The 24,294-nt window shown below is 27.6% G+C and overlaps 1 protein-coding gene and 1 long non-coding RNA gene across 3 annotated transcripts; both read right to left on the bottom strand.

Annotated features, from left to right (window-relative positions):
- Window positions 1-3,110: 3,110 nt before the first annotated feature.
- Window positions 3,111-10,893, bottom strand: LOC132918629 (uncharacterized). 2 transcript variants are annotated; one of them, XM_060980003.1, is made up of 8 exons: window positions 10,571-10,893; window positions 10,309-10,490; window positions 5,804-5,940; window positions 5,368-5,604; window positions 5,130-5,297; window positions 4,894-4,995; window positions 4,728-4,833; window positions 3,111-3,866 (listed from the first exon to the last, which is right to left on the bottom strand). In XM_060980003.1, the coding sequence occupies exons 1-8, from the start codon at window positions 10,693-10,695 to the stop codon at window positions 3,835-3,837; spliced, it is 1,089 nt and encodes a 362-aa protein (XP_060835986.1). In that variant the 5' UTR covers window positions 10,696-10,893; the 3' UTR covers window positions 3,111-3,834. The 2 variants fall into 2 exon arrangements, with proteins under 2 accessions (XP_060835986.1, XP_060835984.1); XM_060980001.1 differs by lacking the exons at window positions 10,309-10,490; window positions 10,571-10,893 and adding an exon at window positions 6,226-7,467.
- Window positions 10,894-19,560: 8,667 nt separating this feature from the next.
- On the bottom strand, window positions 19,561-23,544 carry LOC132916984 (uncharacterized). Its single transcript, XR_009660230.1, has 5 exons — window positions 23,161-23,544; window positions 20,271-20,490; window positions 20,057-20,190; window positions 19,906-19,989; window positions 19,561-19,824 (listed from the first exon to the last, which is right to left on the bottom strand). It is a non-coding gene; the product is annotated as an uncharacterized LOC132916984 (long non-coding RNA).
- Between the last annotated feature and the right edge of the window lie 750 nt (window positions 23,545-24,294).

Raw genomic sequence — 24,294 nt, 5'->3', positions numbered from 1 at the left:
TTATGAAATGTAAGTAAAAAAAACATAAATTCATTCGCAAAGGTATGTAAATGTAATATAAATATTATATTAATAAAGAAATTATCATTTTTGTACATCATTATTAATATAGTTGTTGAAGGTTTGTGATTAAAAATGTTCTTACATAAGATACATAATAAAATACTTGGCAACTTAAAACATTTTTAATTATTCAAAAGTTTGTACTATATAGCTAATAGCTATATTATGTTAAGTGATATGAAATGAAAATATTTATATTTTATTTCAATAACCTCATTGATTGTTGGAAAAACCTTAGACCTTAGTCACGGATATAGATACTATGGTTGCACAACGAGCACGGATATGACGGCTCAGAATGTTCCTATCAAGAATGAATAGAAAGTCGCGTCATACTAGCGCTCTCTATAGCCTCTATTATTGTTATTAGTTATGGTAACATCACAAACTAAATGTAGTCTGTGGTAACATGGTACAAGATTTCTATAATAATGACTGTAGAGGGCACTAGTAGTACGCGACTTTTTGTCAGATTTGATAAGAACATTCTGCGCCGCTCAACGCCGTGATCCAATATAGGCTGTCGTGCAACCATAGTATCTATATCCGTGACCTTAGTCCATGTAAACAAATATTTGCCCCACTCTGTCCCCCTGGAAAAAAAATTCTAGTGCCGTGCTTGGTGTTGTCTCTGCCTTACTAATGTAGATCATAGCAAATTTTCGTTCAGCAAAACACATTTTGTGATGTTAGCTTTAATATTAGAGTAAATTTACCTATTATCAAATTTAAAGGTAAGGGTAAAAATATTATCTAGGGCATCTCATAGGCTTTTATTTATATCTTAATTTTTAAGTGAGTTATAGTTATGTAAAATATTAAAACTTTAAAATGCTCATAATTCGCTTGAAAATTAAAATATCAATAAATGACAATGTCAAGGTTTGATATTAAAATTTGAAAGCGACAATGTTGGCGTAACGGACTTATCAGACACTATCTCATATTTATTTTTATACTGTGTGCACAATTATACGTGTGCGGCTTTTGACACCACATGAATTCAACCAAATAACTATCCAAATGTTGACGAGCAGTGCCTCTATGTTTTTTGTTGCGCCATTTAGAGGATCCCCATAACCTTTTGATATTCTGTATGTGAGATCCAGTTTGAGGATCCACAAAATTATAAGTGTGGTTAACGGTTAAATGCTGAAACCCAGCATTCTGTAGTTCATCTGTTTTATAACCACGCCAACAATCAGAATAAATAGTTGTAACTTGGTTTATATTATCTTTTATTGCTTGTAGCAGTGTAGACGCAGACCGATCTTTGACTTCAACTAAAAAACATTCCGTCGTTTCCCGACAAATGCCTCCAAAAAACCATTGTTGAGGTAAAACTCTACCAGCATTATTTTTACATCTTGTAAAAAGACTCGTAGATTTCTACTATTTTTTCTGGACCACCAATTTTCACGTTACGACTTTTTAGGCTTAAAACACATATTTCTCGCATATAATTATTCCAGTCCACAGTAGTATCATAACACATATTTAACTGTGTTTGACACCATTTTAAAGAAGTCATTTCTTCTGCCCAACAATATATAAATCGTAAAACGCATACAAATGAAATGCGACTGCCAACAAACCAATTACCGACACGCATGTTTACCTTCTTTTGGCACAATTTAATATTGCATTTCCAAAATATTTGTTTTCCGAAGTGCAATTTAGCTTCGTGACCAGACCCACATAGTCGTATTTTAGGTAAAACACCACGTTCTTGTAAAAAAGCCACGGCATCTTTTTCGTTCGATGGTAAATACCAGATTTGCATTGTAATAATGTCACGACACACACGACAATGGTCTAACACTAACTGCGTTGGAAAATAGCGACAGCAAGTAAAATGTCATATTACTTGTATACAAGAAATCCCCACAGCAATGCTAATAATAACCACCATTCAATACGTCTCGCTAAATAGTCGCGATAACCGATAAGTACCGTTTATTCAGTTTATTGTATTAACCCGCTACCCGCCACATCGGGCATCGTTAACATGCAACTATTCTTATACATTATTATTTATTAAATTTAAATTAGTGTAAACAATTATTCATTTATTTTTAAATGAGTAAATATAATCTCCTATGACGATTCGCCATCATTAAATGTAATACAATAGTCCCGCTACACCAGCATTTGTTTTCTCTGTCTATCTCCTATATAATATAGGATCAAAGATACTCCGTATTTCCACGATTACGATTCTTTGGTTCAGTTTAGGGCAAAAGCACCTATTATATATTTTATAAAGAAGAGTATTTCCTGTGCATTGACCGGATAGATTTTTAATATTTACAATTTTGAATAAATTACTAATGGTTAAAAATAATCGAAATTATTTTAAATTTAAACATGCTTATATTTATAAAAAATTTAAATATAAAAAATCTATCTGGTCAATGCACAGGAAATACTCTTCTTTATAAAATATTATATTATTATAGGTATTTTTGCCCTAAACTGAACCAGAGAGTTGTAATCGTGGAAATACGGAGTATCTTTGTTCATATATTATGTGGGTCGTGGGAGATAGTCAGAGAAAACAAATGCTGGTGTAACGGCCCCTTAATTTTAGTTGTACATTTTTTTATTTAAGTACCATACCTACTTATTGCTTTACAAAATTAGCACTAATAACTCCAATTAACAACTTCACATATATATACAGGTGTTTAAAAATATTGAGTACACATTATATTTTATTTTTGTTTATAAATTGTACTATGATATTTACAAATTACTTAAATATTGTTAGGATATTAATTAATATTTTAGTACATTTTATGATATTGAATATTGAGGCAAATGTGTGAATAAGTAATTAAACTCCTTTTTTAAAAAAAGTAAACTTAACATGCAATAGTACATACAATTAAATATTAACGTTGAATACACGCTTAAGTAATGTTTGTTAATAAAAGCTCAACATTGTGTATAATATATTGCACTTCAGTTTTTATTTTTATTTTTAGAAATTATCATTCTGTATTGCACTATTGCCAACAGTTTTAGAAATTAAAACTTAATACAAATGTTACACATAATTTCATGTTTTTATTAAATTCTGGTATAATTGTTAACATAATCACGTATCATCATTTGATAATTAAAAAAAAAAAAAAACAATTCACTTACTGAATAATATTTTTAATTAGATATTATAATTTATATTATATAGTTATAACAAAATGTTAATAAAATTTATTTGAAATTGTTATATGATTCAAATAATTTATTGCAGCTATAACAACTGAACCTATATAAACTATGAGTTATTAGTTTAAATTTATGTTACGGCCTACTATAATGTAATTTTATACTTATTTATAAAACAATAACTTAAGTTCATGAATTTAGACAAAATTAATTACAATAAATATAGAAAAATATTTTTTTTTTTTATTGTTATCATTTTTGCAAGTATAAACTAGAAAAAGAGTACTATTCTTAAATATATAAAGTTCATAGTTATCATTATCATCATATCTCAGTTAAAATGATTTTTTTAAACAAAATTTGACTTTAATATTGAATAGATATTACAAATATTATTATCAAACAGTCCATTCAAATATATTAAACAAATTATTTATAGGTACATTTTTTAAATTTTTTTTTTATTGTAAATCAAACAAATTCATACCAAAATAAGACTCATTATATAAACGTAAACATTTAAACTATTATTTTAAGAAATAATAAAACAAAATTATTCAACAGCATTGTGCACATACAATAAAACAACAAATACTAATATTAGGATTTTGTCTGAGTTCCATTTTTATCACCTGAAAATAAAAAAATAAAATGTTAATACTTAATATTTATTGAATCTCACTAATAAATATATTTAGGGGTAAACATAAAATTATTAGTAAAATAAACACGTTTTTTACATCAGTTATGATCAAGTTCAGTTAATACTGATATAATTAAAGGTAATGTAACATTTTGAATAATATTATGTAAGTGATTAATTAGATTATCACTGTGATTATGAGACTCTGGGATGTTATTGATGAATCAAAATAGAAAATCGGTACACCCAAAAATGTAGTTAGTTTTTATACACACAAGCTGTAGTTTTTTCAATCTAATTTATAGATTACAAAAAGCTCATTAAGTAATAAAGATAAAAACATTTCAATGCAATAACTTAGAGTTTGGTACTTTTACATCACATGATTTTATCATAATAATTATCTATAAATATACTAGAAAATAATTTATTACAATATATTTATTAAAATTTAGTTAATGTATTAGATTCACTTCTAAATTTTCAGGATTATGTGTATTATTAAATCTTGTTATTTTTAAAGTATTATTAGTTTGTCGATATTCTATAGATGAATAAAATCCACATTTAAGGAAAATGTTTATTTTAATAAATAGATGCAATATTCAGGGCTTGGTTTGAGTAGTTGGTAAATGTAACCATAAGGTTATTGCGGTATTTATAATACTTTTTATAAGATCTTATTTTTTGAGAAATTATCAAATTATAGGGATGGCAAAATTCTATCTTGCATTCTTCCTTATGTGTAAAATTTCATTAGCTCTGGCACTAGTAATATATATACATAATATTTTTATACATAATATAAACCATATTCAAATAAAAGCATAAAGCAAACTCAAAATTTTACCTTTTAATTGACCTGAACCTGTTGGAGAGTCATCAGAATTTGATTGAGCATGTAAACTGGTAACATTAGTTGCAATCTTGTCAATTTGAGTTCTTAGAGATATAACCTACAATGTATTAAAAATTGTACTATGTTAATAGTTCATAATTAATATCTAATACTTTACTTTTGAGTTCACTTCATTAAATGATGTCGTTAATTTAGTGTCAACTGTTTTTACTTGAGCGATTAATTTCTGACTGTCCTCTTTCAATTTTTCTATTTCTCCCTGTAAAATATATTATGTATGTAAGTATTAAACTAGTCTAAGATCATAATATAATCTTAAAAATATTAATCAAAAATAAAAGAAACCATCTTCATAACAATATTTCATATACTTAGTTACACATAATTTTTTACCCTGTTGGTTTTTTGATCTCCAGATAACCAATCGATTCGGCTGGTAAGTGTTCGGTTCAAGGTTGTAACATTCAAACTTATATTTTCAATTAGCTCATGTAACTTTCCAGACACATTATTGATCATAGTTTCATCAGTTTTAATATTTCCAACATTATTTAATTTCTCCTATTTGATAAAAAATAAAATATATAAATAATTGTATTTAAATATTTTAAAAACATTTGTTATGACATACACTTATTGAAGTAATATTTGCTTTTAATGTTGTTTGGTATGACTGTAATGAACTAGTAGTATCTTTGAGCGATTTTACACTGCCACTTAAGTCTTGATAAGTGCTACCGAGTTTTGCAACTTCTGATGATAGGACTTTTATAGATGGGTCTTTTGTGGCATCTGGATTTGATAACAAGTCGGTGTTTTCATTGATTTTTTTCTCAACTAATGATAACCTTGAACCCAAATTAGCAACCTACAATTTGAATGAAGCAATATGAAATTATAAATGTCTTCTTAATTGGAATGGTATGTGGTAAAATATAATATATTTAATACTTTCTGTAACCAGTACAGCAACAAATGACAATCCATTTTATTGCAATCAAAAAATTATCAAAGCATTTATAATTCTCTAGTAGCCTGGTATCATGAATAATAAAAATAAAACACACCTGTAGTGTTAAGTTTGTGATCTGTCCATCGTACACTGTTAGACGTTGATAGATATCGGTCTGGTTTTGTTGAAGCTGTTTAGACATAGCATGACATTTTTGTAGGTCATCTGGAACACCACGATTGCCAGCAGCAACTGAAAAAACAGTATAAACGTTTAAAAAAACAATAAAAACACGTATGTATACATATAACACCATAATATGAGTATGCCTTGGGATCAATGGAACCCGCATTTTCACTGAAAATTCACACGTTAATTTTCAGCTTTCTGCAGATACATACGTAATATACTAATATATTATGTTATGTATTCATCTTTACGCGATAGACTCACGCGGAGTCTGTTAACCGAAAATAACAACCCCCTTTAACCCTCTACCCTTGGCACGACATAACCGCTGATCACCCCGTCACACACCTTCGTCAAGTTGCATTTGCAGATGCGCTTGGATCTTGCGTACGTCAAGAAATGTGTACGTCTCGAACACGACCCACACGACACAGCCGAACGTTAAGAACATCCTCAGGGCGCTGCACCAGGTGTCAGCAACAAACGTCCGTTTCCGCCTGCGTGTGATCTGCCGCCGTAACTTTATGGGCGTAGGCGGTGCCCGAGACGACGAACACGAGTCCGAGTCGGATGAGCATGTCATCAGCCTGCGGTTTCGGTTGACGCCAACCACCGTACAGCCGGTCAACGCATCCAGTTCCTTCCGTTTACGCATTTTCTTGCAGCCTCCGCTGCCACCGCTGCCACCGCCGCCGCCGCCGACGGCCGACGAGAATCGCCTGCTCACGTCACTGCTCATCGGCCGCAGGCATGATGACGACGCGTCTGTTTTTGGGGGCTATATTAAGGAGGGTAGACGATAACGTTACGCGGTGAGTGGATATATTTTGATGAGTATGGTACAACTATAGTACAAATAAGTGCAGCGAGGGTAGTTTAATGTCTTGTCTGCCGATTACGATTTATATGTATAGACTACAGGTAGATCCGGCTCAACATTGTGTGTTATTTAATATTGTTGTTGCAATACTGCAGCCATAACATCAAAAACTGTGTAATATTCACGTCGAATCTCTAGTGGTCGCGTGTTCAGTCGACTGCGACAGTAATGGCTAAAACTTAGACAATTGAACTACCACCGCCGCCGATGAGGTAGTGGGTGGAGCAATATGTGCACGCGGTCTGATCAATAGTCTGTAATTTGCCGCCGCCGCCAGTGGCGTAACCGAATCCGAGCTTTTCATTCTCGTATTTTCTTTCAAAAAACTGCTTTTTTTTTTTTTAATTTACAGCGTAAAATGAACTATCTTAGTTGATGCAATACTATATACCTATCAGTTCATTAGTCAAGTTCGTGACTACGTTTTTACTCGGCGATAAGTTTCTATAAAATGTTTATCTACGGCCACGAGTTTCAATGTATAGTGCGAAGCCTAGTCTCATCGCCGACAACTGACATTCTGACAAGTAGAATAATTTAGACAAGGGATAATGGGCATTGCCGCATTAGGCATAATTAAAATAATGTCTTACACAGAGTAACTTTTCCATTTTCTTTACAACTTCGATAAACATAGATATAACATATATTAGCCTTATAAACTCGAGAGAAACCACATTACTTGATTTAACAATATATAAGCACTAATTAAGAATGGAACTACCTATATAATGTTTTAATGATACTATTAAAGTGATTATAAAGAAATTTATATCTTTAATACCTCATTTTACGATTTATGGTCATAAATATAATATAGATTCTATAGTTATATAGTTACACGCAAAAAATTGTTTTAAAATCTAAATATATGTATTATATTATTATCTGTATTTTTGTGTAACTAAATTTTTTTTTATCAATTATAATTTATAACTGGAATTAATTTCCGTCTAAAAAGTTTATTATTGTATTTATCCAAATAAGATTTACAGAAATCGTTACAGAATACATATACTACAATATAGATAATATTTTTCAACTAATTTGATGCGTTTTTTAATTTCAATCGTTATTATAAGTTATAATTTAAAAGATATAACTGAAAATCGTATTGGATTTGAATATTATATAGTGAAAAATATATCAAATTTATTTAATTTAATTTAAAATTAACAATTTTATAAAACATTAAATTTCATGAACCTATTTATAAATAGACAACACCTAAAAACCGACTTATTGATTTTTGCATTATAAGTATTTTTATTTTTAGTAATATTATTATTTAAATAGATAAGAAAATAATAATAATAAAGTCATATATTATTATACAATACATTTAATATAAACTATAAAAAGAAAATTTTATTTATCAACAAATTATAATTAAAATATTCAAAACATAATTATTAAAGTAGGATATAAACAAGTAAATAACTCTACCTTTCCTATATAATTACATGATTATTGTTTGTGATATCATAATGTTCTGTGTTTATATTTTATATTGCTATGCCAGATGTTCTAAATTGAATATATTTCATATCTGTTATGTTTACCATTTGGTGTGTAATTGGAGAATAATGCTATATGGCATACGCCTATACTATGATGTATTAAATAATTTAGTATATAATATAGACACAGTCATACAGATTGCAGAGGTATATGCATTTAATTGTATAAAATATAGTATACATACATTTGAAATGGAGAATAGATAATAAATAAATAATTATTGAACCTAAACAAAATGAACTATTTATAACAGGGATGGCCAATAACCTTAATTTTGGGAGCCACAAATTTATGAAGCTAATTCTAAGTGAGCCACATTGTAAAGAAATGTTTATAAAATAGTTAATAATTTTATTTAAAGCTTGATGGGAAGAGCCATACGAGACTGGCTCAAGAGCATCATGCAACTCGCAAGCTTTGTTGTAGACATCCCTGATTTATAACATAAACTTATAAACTAATCTATACTTTTTTAAAGTTGTAAATTTTTCTAACTTTTATTAGTTTATACTTTAATACTTAATTATATCAGTGACCAATGTTTGACTATACATAGTACATACCTAAACATCAAGATGAAATATGGATAGTGGTGGAAAATGTAAATAATATAATTTTAATTAAGTACAAAAATTGTAATTAACCATAAATTCAAAAAACAATAAGCATCTATTATAAAATTAATTTATTTTGGTTAAATAATTGCTAACTGATTAAGTCATTTTTACATTACTGGTTATTAACCAAATATATAATAGTCAAGTATTTGTCTTTTAACTTGTATCGCATTTACCAACAATTATCGGGAAGGGCACTAGTGACCAATAATTGTACAAGTAAATCATTCTAAAGACATGAAAAGTAATAACCAATAATAAATATTGAATAGGTACACCAGTCATGGGAATACAGATAAAAAACAAGCTAAAATTATATTTCTATAAGTACCAACACTGGCAACACCACACTAATCGATCAAACAAAATATTTATTCATTTATTTTAGGTGTGGGGTTAGTTGATGTATTTCAATAAAACACATATAATAAAAAAATAATTTTGGATTTAAGTAAAAAATAAAATATTCTATTTATAAGAAATAATAAAGATTATATAAAATTTGAATGACCCAGTATAATATTCAAAATTACCAACACGATAATTGTTTGTAAAAACACATTAAAATATAATATTGTAAAAAGTAGCTGATGATTTTTAATGTTTCTTGTGAAATAAATATTAAGATAGATTGTGTTAACAATATGAAATAACTACGCAGCAAATTCAAGAGGCTGTTGTCAACAACTGCATTATGCATACATTTTAGACTTAATTATGTTAATTTAAACAATTTATATTAAAATTAATTTCATATGATTTAAGTTTTGTAGTTTTTTTCATAAACAAATAAAGTAAACCTAAAAAATAAACTTGTATTATTTATTAATTTATATAGTATGCACATACTACATAGCAATTTAATAATTATTCAAAGTTAAAATTTATTTTAAATTTAAGTTACATTTGATATCACAGAATATTGTTAATTTTGTTTCAGTCTTAATGCAAATTGCTATGAAGCAACAAATATATTAAATTTAGTCATTAATAGATATCAATGATTTCATTATTTAATTTTGTTTTTATACTTTATACAAGGTTAAAAAAAAAATAATGACTGTCAGAAATCACAATACCTATCAATATAATGATTAGTGAATAATAAATTATTAATAACTATCTATATAGTAACTAGTTATACTAGTATAAGGTATATATGAGTTATATCTATATTTTATCTTTAATATCTAACCAAATACACAATATTGTTTACAATTTAAAAATGAAACTAGTTAAACATATTTTTCATTGGATATATTAATAATATTTAAACAATAGATTATGTGTATGTATAAAAAAAATCGATAACAATTTCATATGATCAGAAAAAAAATTACTGTAGAAAGTAGAACTATCAATGGTTTGAAGAAACAAATGAAAATATTGACAAATAAAATTTGGAATTCTTACTTGTAATAATGGTATGGTTGAATTTGTCCAATTCGTTTTGTAAAGCATTGATGAACCAACTCATTGTCAGCAGCCAGACAATGAGAACAGATAGAACAAAAAACACACATACTGTGCGTGACTGCAAGCGACATTTTTCAAACGTCACTTTTTCAACAAACTTGTCTCTATTGTTGCCAAACCTAGAATCGAATATAACGAGAAAAAAATTAATACTAAAAATGTCACCAGCTGTCGGCTACTGACCACTGAGTGTACTCACTTTCTATATCTCTTTTTCCTAGGCGAAGTCAATATCAATGGCGGAATGTGTGCTGACGAACTGCTGCCGGAGTCCGACATATCTAGCAGCTGATAGGATCTGCTTGAAACACTGGGCTGTTCCATTTAGCGAATACCATAGTTGAGTGATGTGAATTAGAATTTATTCTGACACCAGATAATAGTTATACACGCGAGGAATATCCAGTTGCGAAATAATTCGAATTTAGTTATTTTAGTCACGTAATATTTACGTTGTACCCATGGACAAGTACAATATAAACAACTGTAATAAATTATAATTTATAAATAATAATTATGCGAAAATATTATATTAAAATATATTAATATCATTTGAAAGGTGGATTGAGCATTATTTGGTCCACTTTACACACACTTTGATAACACTTATCACAAAACATTGATGATTATCGCGTTTTCGCGGTGGTAACGAAAGCAAACGGTGTACTTCTAAGGGTCCCTTCATCCGAAGCCACTCAGCAGCGCGACTTTTAGGCGCCGAATAGTCTTGGCGATTATTTTATGTAAGACTTGTATACCCTTTAATCTGATAATACCATGTATAATACATAACAAATGTTCAAGTAATATTAAATATCTTTTCGAATAGTTTTGGCAATGAACAAACTTCAAATTATGTTGTATTGATGTATCAATAAACATAAAACAATCGGTAAACAGTCGGCAGTCGGCAAACTGTTTGCTATTGTTATCTTCACGAAAACTCGCATGTACATAGGTGAATTCAAGTACCTACGTGGATTATTATTTTTTTCATAATTAGAGGACTTGTTTACCGGTTTTTTTTTATCAGATTTTTGTTCGAGGATTTATATTGTTTGTATATTAACTATATCTTTGTTGTGAGTCTTAAATAAAGTAACAAATAAAAAATATAGTGATGTTTTAGTATTATTATTTATTAGATATAATTTTTTCATACCTTTTACTTTTTATTAGACATTGGGTTCAGATCTCCTTGAAGTATTTATAATAAAATATATTTAAATAGTACCTAAGCGGACAATAGAGTAATACAGTTAAATTAAATAATTGTTGGTTAATTTTCAATATTATTCACCAAAGGCATATGAGAGATAGACAGAGATCTATTATGAAACTTGATGGTAAGAAAATTATCTGTGTTTGTTTTTTACGATAGTTCAATTTTTTCGCAAATTATGCATATATAACATAGCGTAAACTAAAAATGCTCATAACTAGGGCTCGGATTTATATGTAAATACATATTTTTACTGTGACTTGATAAATTAATTTAGGTGAGTGATAAATTCGTTTCAAAAGATTTCCAATGAAATTAACTATATTTTATTTTACATATTTTTACATATTTCTCAATAATTCCATTTTTTCCAACATATTTTGACAATTTGTTCATTTTTGTTTTTTAATAATTATTAATTATATACGATTATATTTTTCAATACAGACAATTTTCCCTATTTCCAAAAGTACAAAATAGTAACAAAATAATACCAATTTTTGAACTTAATCTGTGGTAGTTATATAACGTAGGTACTCCATTAAACATAGTCAAAATGCAATACTATCCAATAACATTAGTGGAAGCCGAAAAATCATTCATTCGGTATAAGGCAATTTTACGACCAAATCGAAGATCTTTTGAATTTAAAAATTTAAAAATGGCTGTTATCAAAAATTGTAATCGAGATAATTAAAATTTTTATTTTTTTTAGCTTTTTTTTTATTTATATTTTATAATTTGTAACACCTTTTTTTAAACAATTTTACTATTTAAAATATAATTTGTTTCATTAGAAACTCATATGGATATATTATATAATTAAATATTAATAAATAAATCATATAAGTAAAATACCTACATATTTTAATTTTTTTGGCACATATTTTGCTAACGTAAATACATATTTTGGTTTCATAAATACATATAAATCCGAGCCCTACTCATAACTCACTTAAAAACTTAATAATCGTAAAAAACCAACATACAAACACTGATAATGTTCTTATACCATCCAGTTTCATAATAGGTCGATTGTCGAAAATGTAAAAATAGAATTTATAATTCTATTTTTTAAAGTAAAAATCCATGTGTTTAACGTATTCACTTACTGATATTTCCTTATTTTTATATTTTGTAAGATTTCTTTCCAAGAGTTCTCTTTTTTTTTAGTTTTTTATTCTGAAATTTAAATGGTGCATCTAGGCTGTTGATTTTAATGTACGTTTCTGTTTGTATTTCTTTTAATTTCGCAATGACGGAATATATATTGGGGTGAGTGGAATTGAAACTTGAATTAAAATGCGCATGAAATGATTCACAGGCATTATTTGTTATTTATTATTTTCAAATTAAATTATATCGTACTTATTATAATTTATTGGTAAATATTATCGGGCCGAGATTACAACCGACCTTTTTTATTATCTGAAATTTCCGAGCCGAGTTTACAACAAAAAAGGTAATCGCGGGCCCTGTTTACATTTGCCCGTTTTTAGTGCGTTAATATAAGAGCTAGAGAAAGAGATTAAAAAGAAGAGTGTAGTAAAATCATTTTAATTTAGCAGGTCCCGAAACCAGGCACGTTTAAGTCGCCTTCTGGGGTTACTAGGAAATCAAGTGATTGTGATGGTTGTGAAATTTAATATTTTTTTAAGTTTAAATCTCTTAATATAGGGATGAAAAGTTAGCCGGCGGTTTAACAAGTTATTAAAATTGAATACAAATTTACCAAGTTATAGAGCCAGTAATGTTTTTGAATTTCTAAGAATAATAATTTTGTTAATTTCTTAAACTAAAAACATTACTGGCTCTATAACTTGGTCAATTTTTACTCAATTTTATTTTTTTTTTAACTGTTAAAAATTGTATCAAAATAATAGCTATCTTACAAATTTAAAAAACTTAATTTTTAGAACGCCAGCTAACTTTGACCACTCTTACCTATATCAAAAGATTTGCCTTAAATAACCGCTCTCGCCTACTGCGTTATCTATATACGTACATCACCACACATCAACTTAAAAAAACTCTAAAATTTCACAACCATCACAATCCCTTGATTTCCGAACTATCCACCATCCTATTCCTAGTGACCCCAGAAGGCGACTTAAATGCACCTGTTTTCGGGACCTGCTAAATTAAAATTATTGTACTACCCTCCTTTTTAATCTCATTCTGTCGGGATCATACTACTTGCGTCCGAAATTATTATCAGTAGGAGAGTTGCGTCCCGCAAAAAAAAGATTCAAAAAGGCCATAGCCTATTTGCATCCCGGTATACCTTTTTTTATGACCTAATTGTGTCCCGAAATATCGATATAATCGATATAAAAATGTACATCAATGTACATTTTTATACAATTTTAATTTATAATATTAATATAAAAATTCATGTTATAATAAATTATCAGTTAAATTCAATCGGAATAATAATAATAATAATAATACAATTCAAATATATTATAATATAATAAAAAATAATAAAAAAACCATACTTTATGATAATAATTTTTAATAATAATATGTAGTAATAATAAATTGTCATGTCATGATATACGTTATATTGGTTGAAATTTAAATGAAATGTTAATTATAAAATTTAATGGTGAAATTTCGTTTTTTTTAAACTTTCGATTTGTTTATTTAAGTATTCTAATTTTAAATGTTTTTTTTTTCTATAATCTTTCTTTTTAGTATTAATGTTATAAATTAAGACATTTAGACATATTTATTAATCTGGAATGATTTTATTAAGACGTCAATGAATTGGAAAATATGTGGATGACTAGAGTAAAAATATGAATTAAATTTCGAGTGAAAAGCTTCACATGCATTTGTTGTTCTTTGTATACTATTTGAACATTCAGACCAAACATGAGGAGGGAATTTAGAATTTTCAGATATATAGTTATCTAATATATAGTCTGTAAATTCTTCACAACCAGTTGGAGCAATGGCCATAAGCTCAAACACAAACACATCACTCACCATTTCAGGAGGTAAAAAAAGTAGTCCAAATAAGCTCTTTAAAAATTTACTGATTTCTGTAGAAGTTCTGAGATTATTAGTTAAACCTATAGCTTGAATTTTTCGCCACCTATATAAATTACGTATTAATTAATTATTAAAATAGAATTTTATTTATTATTACTAATTTCATATTTTACTAGTTTATAGTATATAAGTATATAACCTATCATAGATAAATTGTATCTATATTGTAAGTAAGTAACGCACGCACTCTCACACATGTATACAGTACAATTTATGAACTATCGATTTTAGTGACACGATACTATCGATTTTAATGATTTTAGAAGATAATATCGATAATAATCATATGGCTGACTTGCGTCCCCAAAACGGGACGCAATTTACACGTCACATTTACTACCTGAAAAATATATCTTTTTTTGGGACGCAAGTAACATGCAGCCATTCTGTCTTATACTAACGCACTAAAAACAGACCCCTACCCTTATTAAGTGCCTCCAGTGGGTGGATCCTTATCTCCTGTAGCTCAAGCCATGTTACCTCCATCACATACGCTTATTGTAAAATAATAATTACAGATTGTGTATTTAATGAATGTCAAAAAAAAGATATTGCATAAACATTTTTTTTGATAATTTTTGAATTTAAGAGGACGCCATACCCGCGTCCTCTTAAAAAAAAATTGAATTCTATGCCATTTACTTAATCAAAATTTCACACTTATTATTTAGTATAAGAAAAAAACGCATTTAAATACAATAATTTTTGTTTACAGAGATATTATGGGTGATACGGGAATTTTAGAACAGATACTGTATAGATAACAATTTAGGTTATAAAGCGGGGAAAAACCAATAAACGACAAAGCACACAGCTAAAATTATAACCGATGCCTATCTAGACCTAGAATGCTAATATGCCTCCTGGCCTGTCGCCAGAGGGGCTACCGGAGATCGGGAGATGGAGTACGACAAGCGCTGTTTACGAATTGCGTGTCGTATAAAAAGGTATAATACTATAATTGCGTCCCTAAAATATAAAAATAAATATTGTTTAGTGTTTAAAATATACAAGACGCGAAATTGGTATGTACATACTCAAAACAAAAAAAAAATCGGGACGCAACTAATATAACCCCCAAAAATACCAGCGACGCAATAATTCGTATGCAGCCACGAAAAGTCGTTCTTCACCCCGGTTTGGTCCACAAGCCGTGGTCTTAAGATGGCACTACTGCAGTTAGTAGTTTACTTTTGTTTTGTTTTTTTTGTGACATAATAAATAACGTTGTACTTTACTCTAATCGCCTAATTTTTAAACCACGTGTGTGATTTTTTTGTGTGGGCATTAGATACTGTCCACATTTCACTGAGTCACCACTCACCCGTCTACAAATCGTGACCGGCACACCGCGGAGCAACAGATCACCTTCCGTCGTAGTTGCGTCAATATAAACATTTCTTTTAAAAAATACTACTTATACTTTATACTACTTTACGCAGTTCTCTTAGTAGCCCTAGTCGCAGTGCCTTTAATTTCTATAAGCTAATATGGCTCTGCGGTGTCCATTATTTAAATGGGTATATACAACCTTCTGTTAAGGAGAGAAAGTGTTGAATTTCGGTGTTAATCCTTTAAAAACAAAAAAATCAAATCTAAACTTTTATATGATAATAATTTTAACAGATCTTAAAAACTATATTTTATTCCAAGTCTTCAAATATATAAAAAATGTAATTGTTTTAAACCGCCATAAAAAACAACTTATTTCACATTAATTTGAATATTTCTTTATTTCTCGTATTTAATTATAAAACAAGATAATTGTGACAAAAAAAAAATCATAGCCACACATTTTATTTTTTTAGGCACTAGTTAAAGTGCCTATTATAGTGTTGTTAGGAACCCTTGTACACATTTTAGATTAATAAGCATATTAAACAATAATATAGTAGTGTAAGCAATATCAATTAATAATATAATTTGTAATATTAAAATCGCCAAGATCTTTATAAGCCTTGATTGATAATTAATAATTATATTAATATGATCTAGCCATATCTAATCTAAGTAAATACATTCCATAGAATGTAGTGTAAAGAAAATAAGATGAATCTGTATTGCTGCACAGTTATGAATTAATTCATTTAGAAAATATCACTGTAACAAGGTGGATATATCCTCCTTGCACTGTACTAACTACAAGATACAAAATACAACCACAGAATAAATTTAGTAAATTTTAATAGAATATCATTATTACGCGGAATTGAAGTAAAATGGCCATAGCTGTGCAGAAGGGGGGGGGGAATGCCTCAGGGCGGAAAAAAAGCTCGTAAAGCTCCCCTCCCGATGTCCGCCTATGGACCCACCTACTAAAAAAATGTTTAGTTAATTACGTTCGAATAGTAGTAATAGTACTATTTCTAACTATATACATTACAAGATATTGCATAACAAACTATTTTTGATTATCACCTACCCACCCATTAATAGTTCTGGGTAATTTTCCTCAGTTCATACCCGTGTTCGGCGCCACTGTTGGTACATACCAAATTTGAATATTGACAAAACTGGATATTTTAACGAAAAATAACGATTATAGTTATCTATTTTGTTCTAAGTTATTAGTGTTATTACAAAAATATTATATTATATTATATTATTTTAAGCTGTTTGTGCCATAAACCTATTAACACCGATCGGCGATGGCATCGATATACATGTTAATAACAGCTAGTAAAAATACATGAATCAATATTAAAATATAACTATAGGTACTAGATAATATATTCAACAACAGTGATTTTTTATTTTCTTAAAATTCAAAAACGAATAGACGTAAAATTTAAAATGCTAAATAAGTATTTATATTATCATTTTCTATAAATGGTATAATGTAATTAATTTTGAGTTCTTCATAGACAATTGTATTTACGTGCTTTATAAGTGTTTTTTAATAGCAAAAATTGATATATGGGTCAAAGTCTTTGAAAATTTAATTTATAATTTCTTAATAAGTTGTTAATTTACTCATTAAAAATATAAAAAAATGTATATTCACAATATTTTTATAAACGTATGTAACCTAATAGACCGTCTCCGCTTAGAATAGTTTTCTATTTAAAAGTATTATATCTTTAAAATTAGATTTAAATTCAAATTCAACATACCTATAAAAGTGACATACTCGTCACCAAATGTATAGCAGAGCATTACCACTTTATACCTTTTTATTATAATTATTTATTAGGACACCTGTTTTAGAGCTGAATAATAAGTTCAATATTGATAAAATACTAAAATAGTAATAAATAATAACATGAAAATATTAAATAATAGAGTGAAGAGGTACTCTATCAGGAAATATAAATTGTAATGTTTGCTGAACTTTATAAAACGTTATTACAATATAGGTATTATGCATAGACATAATTTTTTTAAAACATTTATGTGAAGTTTCGTCTCATTTTTATATTTTATTTTTAGAGTCGCTTATTAATTATTTATTATAATTTATAATATTTAAATCTATTATACAACCAACAAAATCAATTTTTATTTACAAATTAATATTATTATTAGAATTATGTATGTGATGTTGTTTAAGTATAATTCAAAAAAAAAACAATTACATTTTATAGTTTAATTTATACTTTATAATACATAGTAAAAATTAACCAATTTCATTATTTTCATTCCTACGACACAGAATTGGCTTTGATCGCCGTTTTAGATTTCTAAAACATAAGTTTAGACACTTTATAATATTAAAATATGAGTATTTATTATATACATTCACATACTAGCCAATATTAAAAAAAAAACAGGTATCAAAATATAAAGGTTATTTGCGAATTTCTTTTAAATTGTAAACGAAATTACGAGATTTGTTTTGGTGTTGAATATTTTAAAGCTTTTTGACGAGTTACTTCTATTCTAGTATGCTTTTATACATGAACTGACTACATCAAATACCGGGGAGTGAGTCACAACTCACAAAAATAATTTTCAATTCTACACATATTTTATTTCACTTGCCTATTTATGATGTAGATGTTGATATTTGGTACAAAATATAATAGTATAGGAATCCTTATTCCTTTAATACCTTTAGTAAATAAAATGTGTAATATAGGTATTTTTCAAATTAATGAAGTTTTAATATAAAATAATTTGTTTTTATTTAAGTAATTTACGTGTTTTGGTTTTATTTTTAAAATCAATTATTAATCACTCATTATATATTTTTTATTTTTTTAGGAGTATCTTTTAAATCTATTATACAACAAGCAAATTTAATCTTTAATTATTTAAAGATTAAAATATTATTAAAATTATATATGTATTGTACACGAATATACACACGACTGTTAATTAAGTAAAATTACACCTGCGTAATGATCATCGTGACGCTCGTTTTTCATCGCTTCTGTGTACTAAAAATAGAGTGGTATTATTGCCATAATAAAATTGGGAAATAAGTAATATAAATAACTGACATAATAGTTAATATTTTTGCATAAGCCTAATGTAATTGCCAATTGGTGAATTATAAAATTGAATGATATTGTTATAAAAAAATAAAAATATGATTAGGTAGCTAAACATGATATTATAATTATCGGCAGCATAATAACACTGCAGTAATGTACCTATTTTGCCTATACTATACGCCAGGTAACAGTGTTACACATTTTTAATCAACCCATTAGAACAATAAGAAGCAGACGAAGCATTTATATTTTCACTATTATTTTATAGGCAAATTAAATATATTAAACAGTATAAACTATAAAATATAAGGTATAGCCATTAAGTCCACTTAAGAGTTATAGTGTTATTCGTCAGCGGTATACGGCATGGTATCGTAGTAAGAGTATATATAACTACTCGTATGTTATATGTAAATTTGTTTTCCTATTCTTTTAGGGCTTTAATTTTCTTTTTTTTATAAGTAATAGATAAAACAAAAAAAGATGCGCTGATACTCGACATACTTAAGGGGATGGGAGAGATAATCCCTCTATTACCGCGGCGATTCATGTTCAATTTTACATTAAAATAATTTTAAGACACAAATCGAAATTGGAATAACAGTATCTATAATATATTCTACAATTTAATAAATATCTTACTAATTTTTCGTCCAATATATTTTTCTGAGATAGCTATATAGGTATTGGTTTCTCCAGCACTCTCAGCTAAATCCTGAATAATTCCCTCAATTGAGTCTAGTAAGTGTAAAAAATTTAACTGTACAAAAATTATTTTATTTTATAATATAAATAATAAATATATACTCGTAAATGTACCGTTTGAAGTCTGTGCTCTAGTCTGTCATCTGAATGCTATATTGTGTATAGGAAGTTCTCCGAGGATATATAAATGAGTAATGACTGTATAGTGTGCAACGTTATTAGTCGTTTTTATTTAAATTAATAAATATAAATAATTAAAAATTACCGCGCGTTCGCGTAAAACCGTTGGAGAATTAAACAATATTGATATGAACCGTAGTAGCGTAGTCGATCCGTGATCACGCAATGAGCATTTTAGCCTCTAAGGCTAGTTGTAGCACAGGGGTCAGCAAGTAATTTCTATTGGAGTCCGGAAAATTAAATTAATAAATAAACTAGACAAAATTTTTTTTTCAAATCTTTAAAAACAAATTAATTACACAATCTTATTGAGATATTTTGATGGTCCAGCTTTCTGCCCTCTGTGGTCCGTCAATTTCCAATTGCCAACCGCTAGCACCTAAAGTTCGTTTGCAATGAAGAATAAGCACGACGTTCGCTGAATTTAGTTTAATTATTTTACGAAATCGTGTGTTGCATCTGAGAACTTTCTGGTCTTTACTTCTTTTCGATAACTGTAACGGTTGTCGGGGTTTCTATCTGCACAAATGTAAATTTATGATATATCTAAAATGTATTTATAATGTTTTCAGTATTAAATATCCTAAATATTATAATATTATATGCAATATGCGTATATATATCACATTTAATATTATATTTTATACGCTTAATAATACTATAATAATATAAAACTTAGTCATAAGAATATTATCTAAATCGTCTGTATTCAAAGAAAATTGTTGTAAGTATGTATCTATAATACTTTAATAAAGTTAATAATTCTAATCCGTTAATTGTTTAGTTTGTTCGAAATTGTATACAATTTTTAAGAATTTACCAATATATTCCGAGGATCATGCACATATTATCAAGTATATAATAATCTACTAAACGACTTAAATGTAAAACGTCACTAGTATTTATAATCGATGGTATTATAATTAACTATACTTCAAATATATTTTTTTAGTTAATTTAAACATTAAACAATTAAATTACTATAAAATATATAGTAAATATTACTATAAAAAGAACTATAAGTGTACCTATAACTGTAATTATATATTAGTGCGTCAGTGCTACTCTGTAATTATATTATATAAAATATTTATTGTGTGACGTAGGTATTATCCCCACGTTAATTGATAAACACTTTACTTACCTATAATATATCAACCTAATGTCCTAATATATTAACGATATTTTTGTTTTAGCTTATTTATTTATAATTTCTTAATGGTTCTCACTCTTTTTTTATATAATTTATCCATATAATTTTAGTGTCATTAGATAATTATTATTATGTAAAAATATTACTGTTATTACTTATATTAAGAAAAGTGATTTATTTTTCTACGTAAAATGAAATATTAAAGTATTCTTAATTTTATAGAAAGAGCCGAGAATTAATTTTAAACATATTCGGATACTGTTGCTGTAATAATTCTGCAGTTAATTTTAATCTATTTTAAATCACACAAAATACAAATTCTGGCTGCACGGTAATACAATAAACAATAAAGGTTTTTAGGGAAATTATTCAATGGAAAAACCCTTATCAATATTTAAATATATACATTTATCAATCAGAACAATTATTTGGATTAGATTTGTTACTTTGAAAATAGGGCTGCTGAGAATATTGAATTGAGAATTGAGAGCAAAGTTGATCATTATTGCTAAATGCACCATGCAGTTTATAATGTTATGGTTTTGCTACGTCACTACATCAGTTAAAAATTTAAAAAATAACTTAAATCTTAATAACATAATATTATAATTATTATTACCTAAATAAAATAAGAAACCAAAAATTAATATGTTCAACTTTTCAAATTAAAATTTTTAATAGATAGATGTACCAGTTTACTGTTTAGATATTATCTAATACAAAATATGGTATTCAGGTTTTCTTACAGATTGTGATTCAGGTTGTAAGTTGTAACAGATTACAGTATTCTATTACAGATACCTATATGACTATATTTACAATTACAAATTCAAATAATAGGATTTCCTATCACACATTCTATCAAAGTAAAAATCTTTTTAAAATGATACCTAAGTATTCTAAAATATAATTCAGCCAATCTAATTCTATAAATCAAAATTACAATTTCTTATATGAGTACTGAGTAGATAATTATTTTATGGTCAATATAAAATTTTACAGTCTATATAATTACATATGAATAAGTTATGATACATATTATATGTCAAGGCCGTAATGGAAAAAAATTTGGGGGGGGGTCCAACATTTTTTTTAATATAAAAAATACTCATCATTTATAGTCAATAAATTATACTACACACCACTAAAATGTTTCTACTTTTAAAAATGTCGCGGTAGAGGCGGCGTCCGGACCCTTGGAAGTTGGAGGCCTGGAACCGGCAATTCGTGAGCGCCCCTGGAACCTCCCCCAGTTACGGCCTTGTTATATGTTATAATGGTATAGAAAAATTGAACAAAAAAAATTAAAAATCTCATCCATAGCGGGTAGGTACAAATCTATTTGAATTTTGCAATGAATATACGACTGTATAACATAATATACAATAATAAACATAAAATATATTATATTATAAGATATAGATATAATATACAAATATACTAAATAACATTTTTTTAATTGTTGGTTTAATATAACAATATGATGTGATAATTATTCCATTAGTTGTTAGAGTTAATTAAGGAACAATTTTCAAATTATCGTAACATTAATAAATCATAAATTCATAACCTTCACAAAAAAAAATACAAAGAATTCCAATTAATACATTAATAATAATTATACTAATTAGTAATTATGATATAATCATTGAAATGTTAAGAGGACGTGTCATCCCAGAAAAATATGCTGGGAAATATCACGTTTTTGTACTTCCAATAATATGGCTTACTAAAGGGGTTTACGTGAAAAACGCCTATTATAAAAATTGTAGAGTGGAATTATATCTAGGATCTTATAGAGTCCGATTTTAAATATGTTTTATTAATTATTCAGACAATTAAAACAATACAATTTAAAAATAAACATAAAATTTATTATGAAATATTGGACGATTGAAAATTATATCAAAAATTAGGCTTTATATAATTCTTGATAAAACTCTTCTTTACAATTTTTATTATAAGTTTATCCTTCAGTAAGCCGTATTTTTTGGAAGTACGAAAACATGTTCTATGGTAAAAAAAAGTTTAATTACGCTCGGACATGTGCTGCGCTCATCGTCAACGGGAGCCATCGATATTCTATCGTCTCCATCTTCACTCCTCTACCCAGCGGTCAGTATTGTAGACTCAAGGTGGATATGTATCCACCTTGCGTAGACTGTATACTCTACAGTGTAGAGCAGGGGTCGGCAACCTTTTTAACCACGCGGGCCATAATTTTTTCAATTGTTCATCAAGGGCCACATTAAAAAAAAATTACATATTATGATATAATACTTATAATTGTATTTGATTATTTTAAGTATAAAATATCAACCCAGGAATTATTAAAAAAACGATGTTCATCACAAAATTTTCTGTTTTTAGTTGTCATAATGTTTGAATTTATTTGTAAAATGAAACTACTACAAGGCAAACAGTCACACGTACGGTGTAATACTAATCGCTACAAACTCAAAGTAACTTATATAAATATGACTGAGTAGTGCAGCCATCATTATCTTCAACTCCGATTAGATAATAATAATTTTATAGATTAAACTGACTATATAACTATATAGAATAAACATTAAATATTAACGGTTAGATTAGATTTTATTTATAAAGGAAAAAGAATTATATTGAAAATTATATGAAAAATGTCATTGAACAAAAATAAAACACAAAAATTAACCACCTTTGTGCGGGCCGCGGATTGCCGACCCCTGGTGTAGAGCATAGATGACCAAAATAAATTTTCTTATCGCGACCGCACATGGCTTATAATTATAAATATCCAAATAATTATCGATATGGAAATAATAATACTGTAGAGTGTAGGGTATGATTACAGGTAATTTGGTACGAATATTGAATATTATTTGATTTTTGTTCGATGTTATATTTGTTATTCGTATTTGTGCTACATACAATATAAAACCATCATCGTTATGTTGAAAAACGTATAATAAAATTATTATTATTATTTTTTTAATTGAAGTAGAATATTTTTTGTATAATAATTTTCAATAAAATTAGTAATCGGATTTTTAATAAAAAATTCAAATTTTAAAATTTAAATCATTAAAAATTGCACTTCTTAATAAAACAGGAATATCATGATCATGAATATTGTTTTATATTTTCTTATAATTTAATTATTGAACTCGTAATATGGATAGGTAGTA

The sequence above is a fragment of the Rhopalosiphum padi genome, chromosome 1 (assembly GCF_020882245.1).
Source record: "Rhopalosiphum padi isolate XX-2018 chromosome 1, ASM2088224v1, whole genome shotgun sequence".
NCBI lineage: Eukaryota > Metazoa > Arthropoda > Insecta > Hemiptera > Aphididae > Rhopalosiphum > Rhopalosiphum padi.
Note: the sequence above shows the minus strand (reverse complement) of the source record. Positions and strands in the feature narration are given on the sequence as shown.

Coding starts and splice junctions, on each gene's coding strand:
- LOC132918629 (XM_060980001.1), bottom strand. CDS start 6,616: ATGAGCAGTGACGTGAGCAGGCGATTCTCGTCGGCCGTCGGCGGCGGC. Junction 5,605..5,803: donor TCACAAACTTAACACTACAG/GTGTGTTTTATT, acceptor TTCAAATTGTAG/GTTGCTAATTTGGGTTCAAG. Junction 3,867..4,727: donor AGGTTCAGGTCAATTAAAAG/GTAAAATTTTGA, acceptor TTTTATTTTCAG/GTGATAAAAATGGAACTCAG.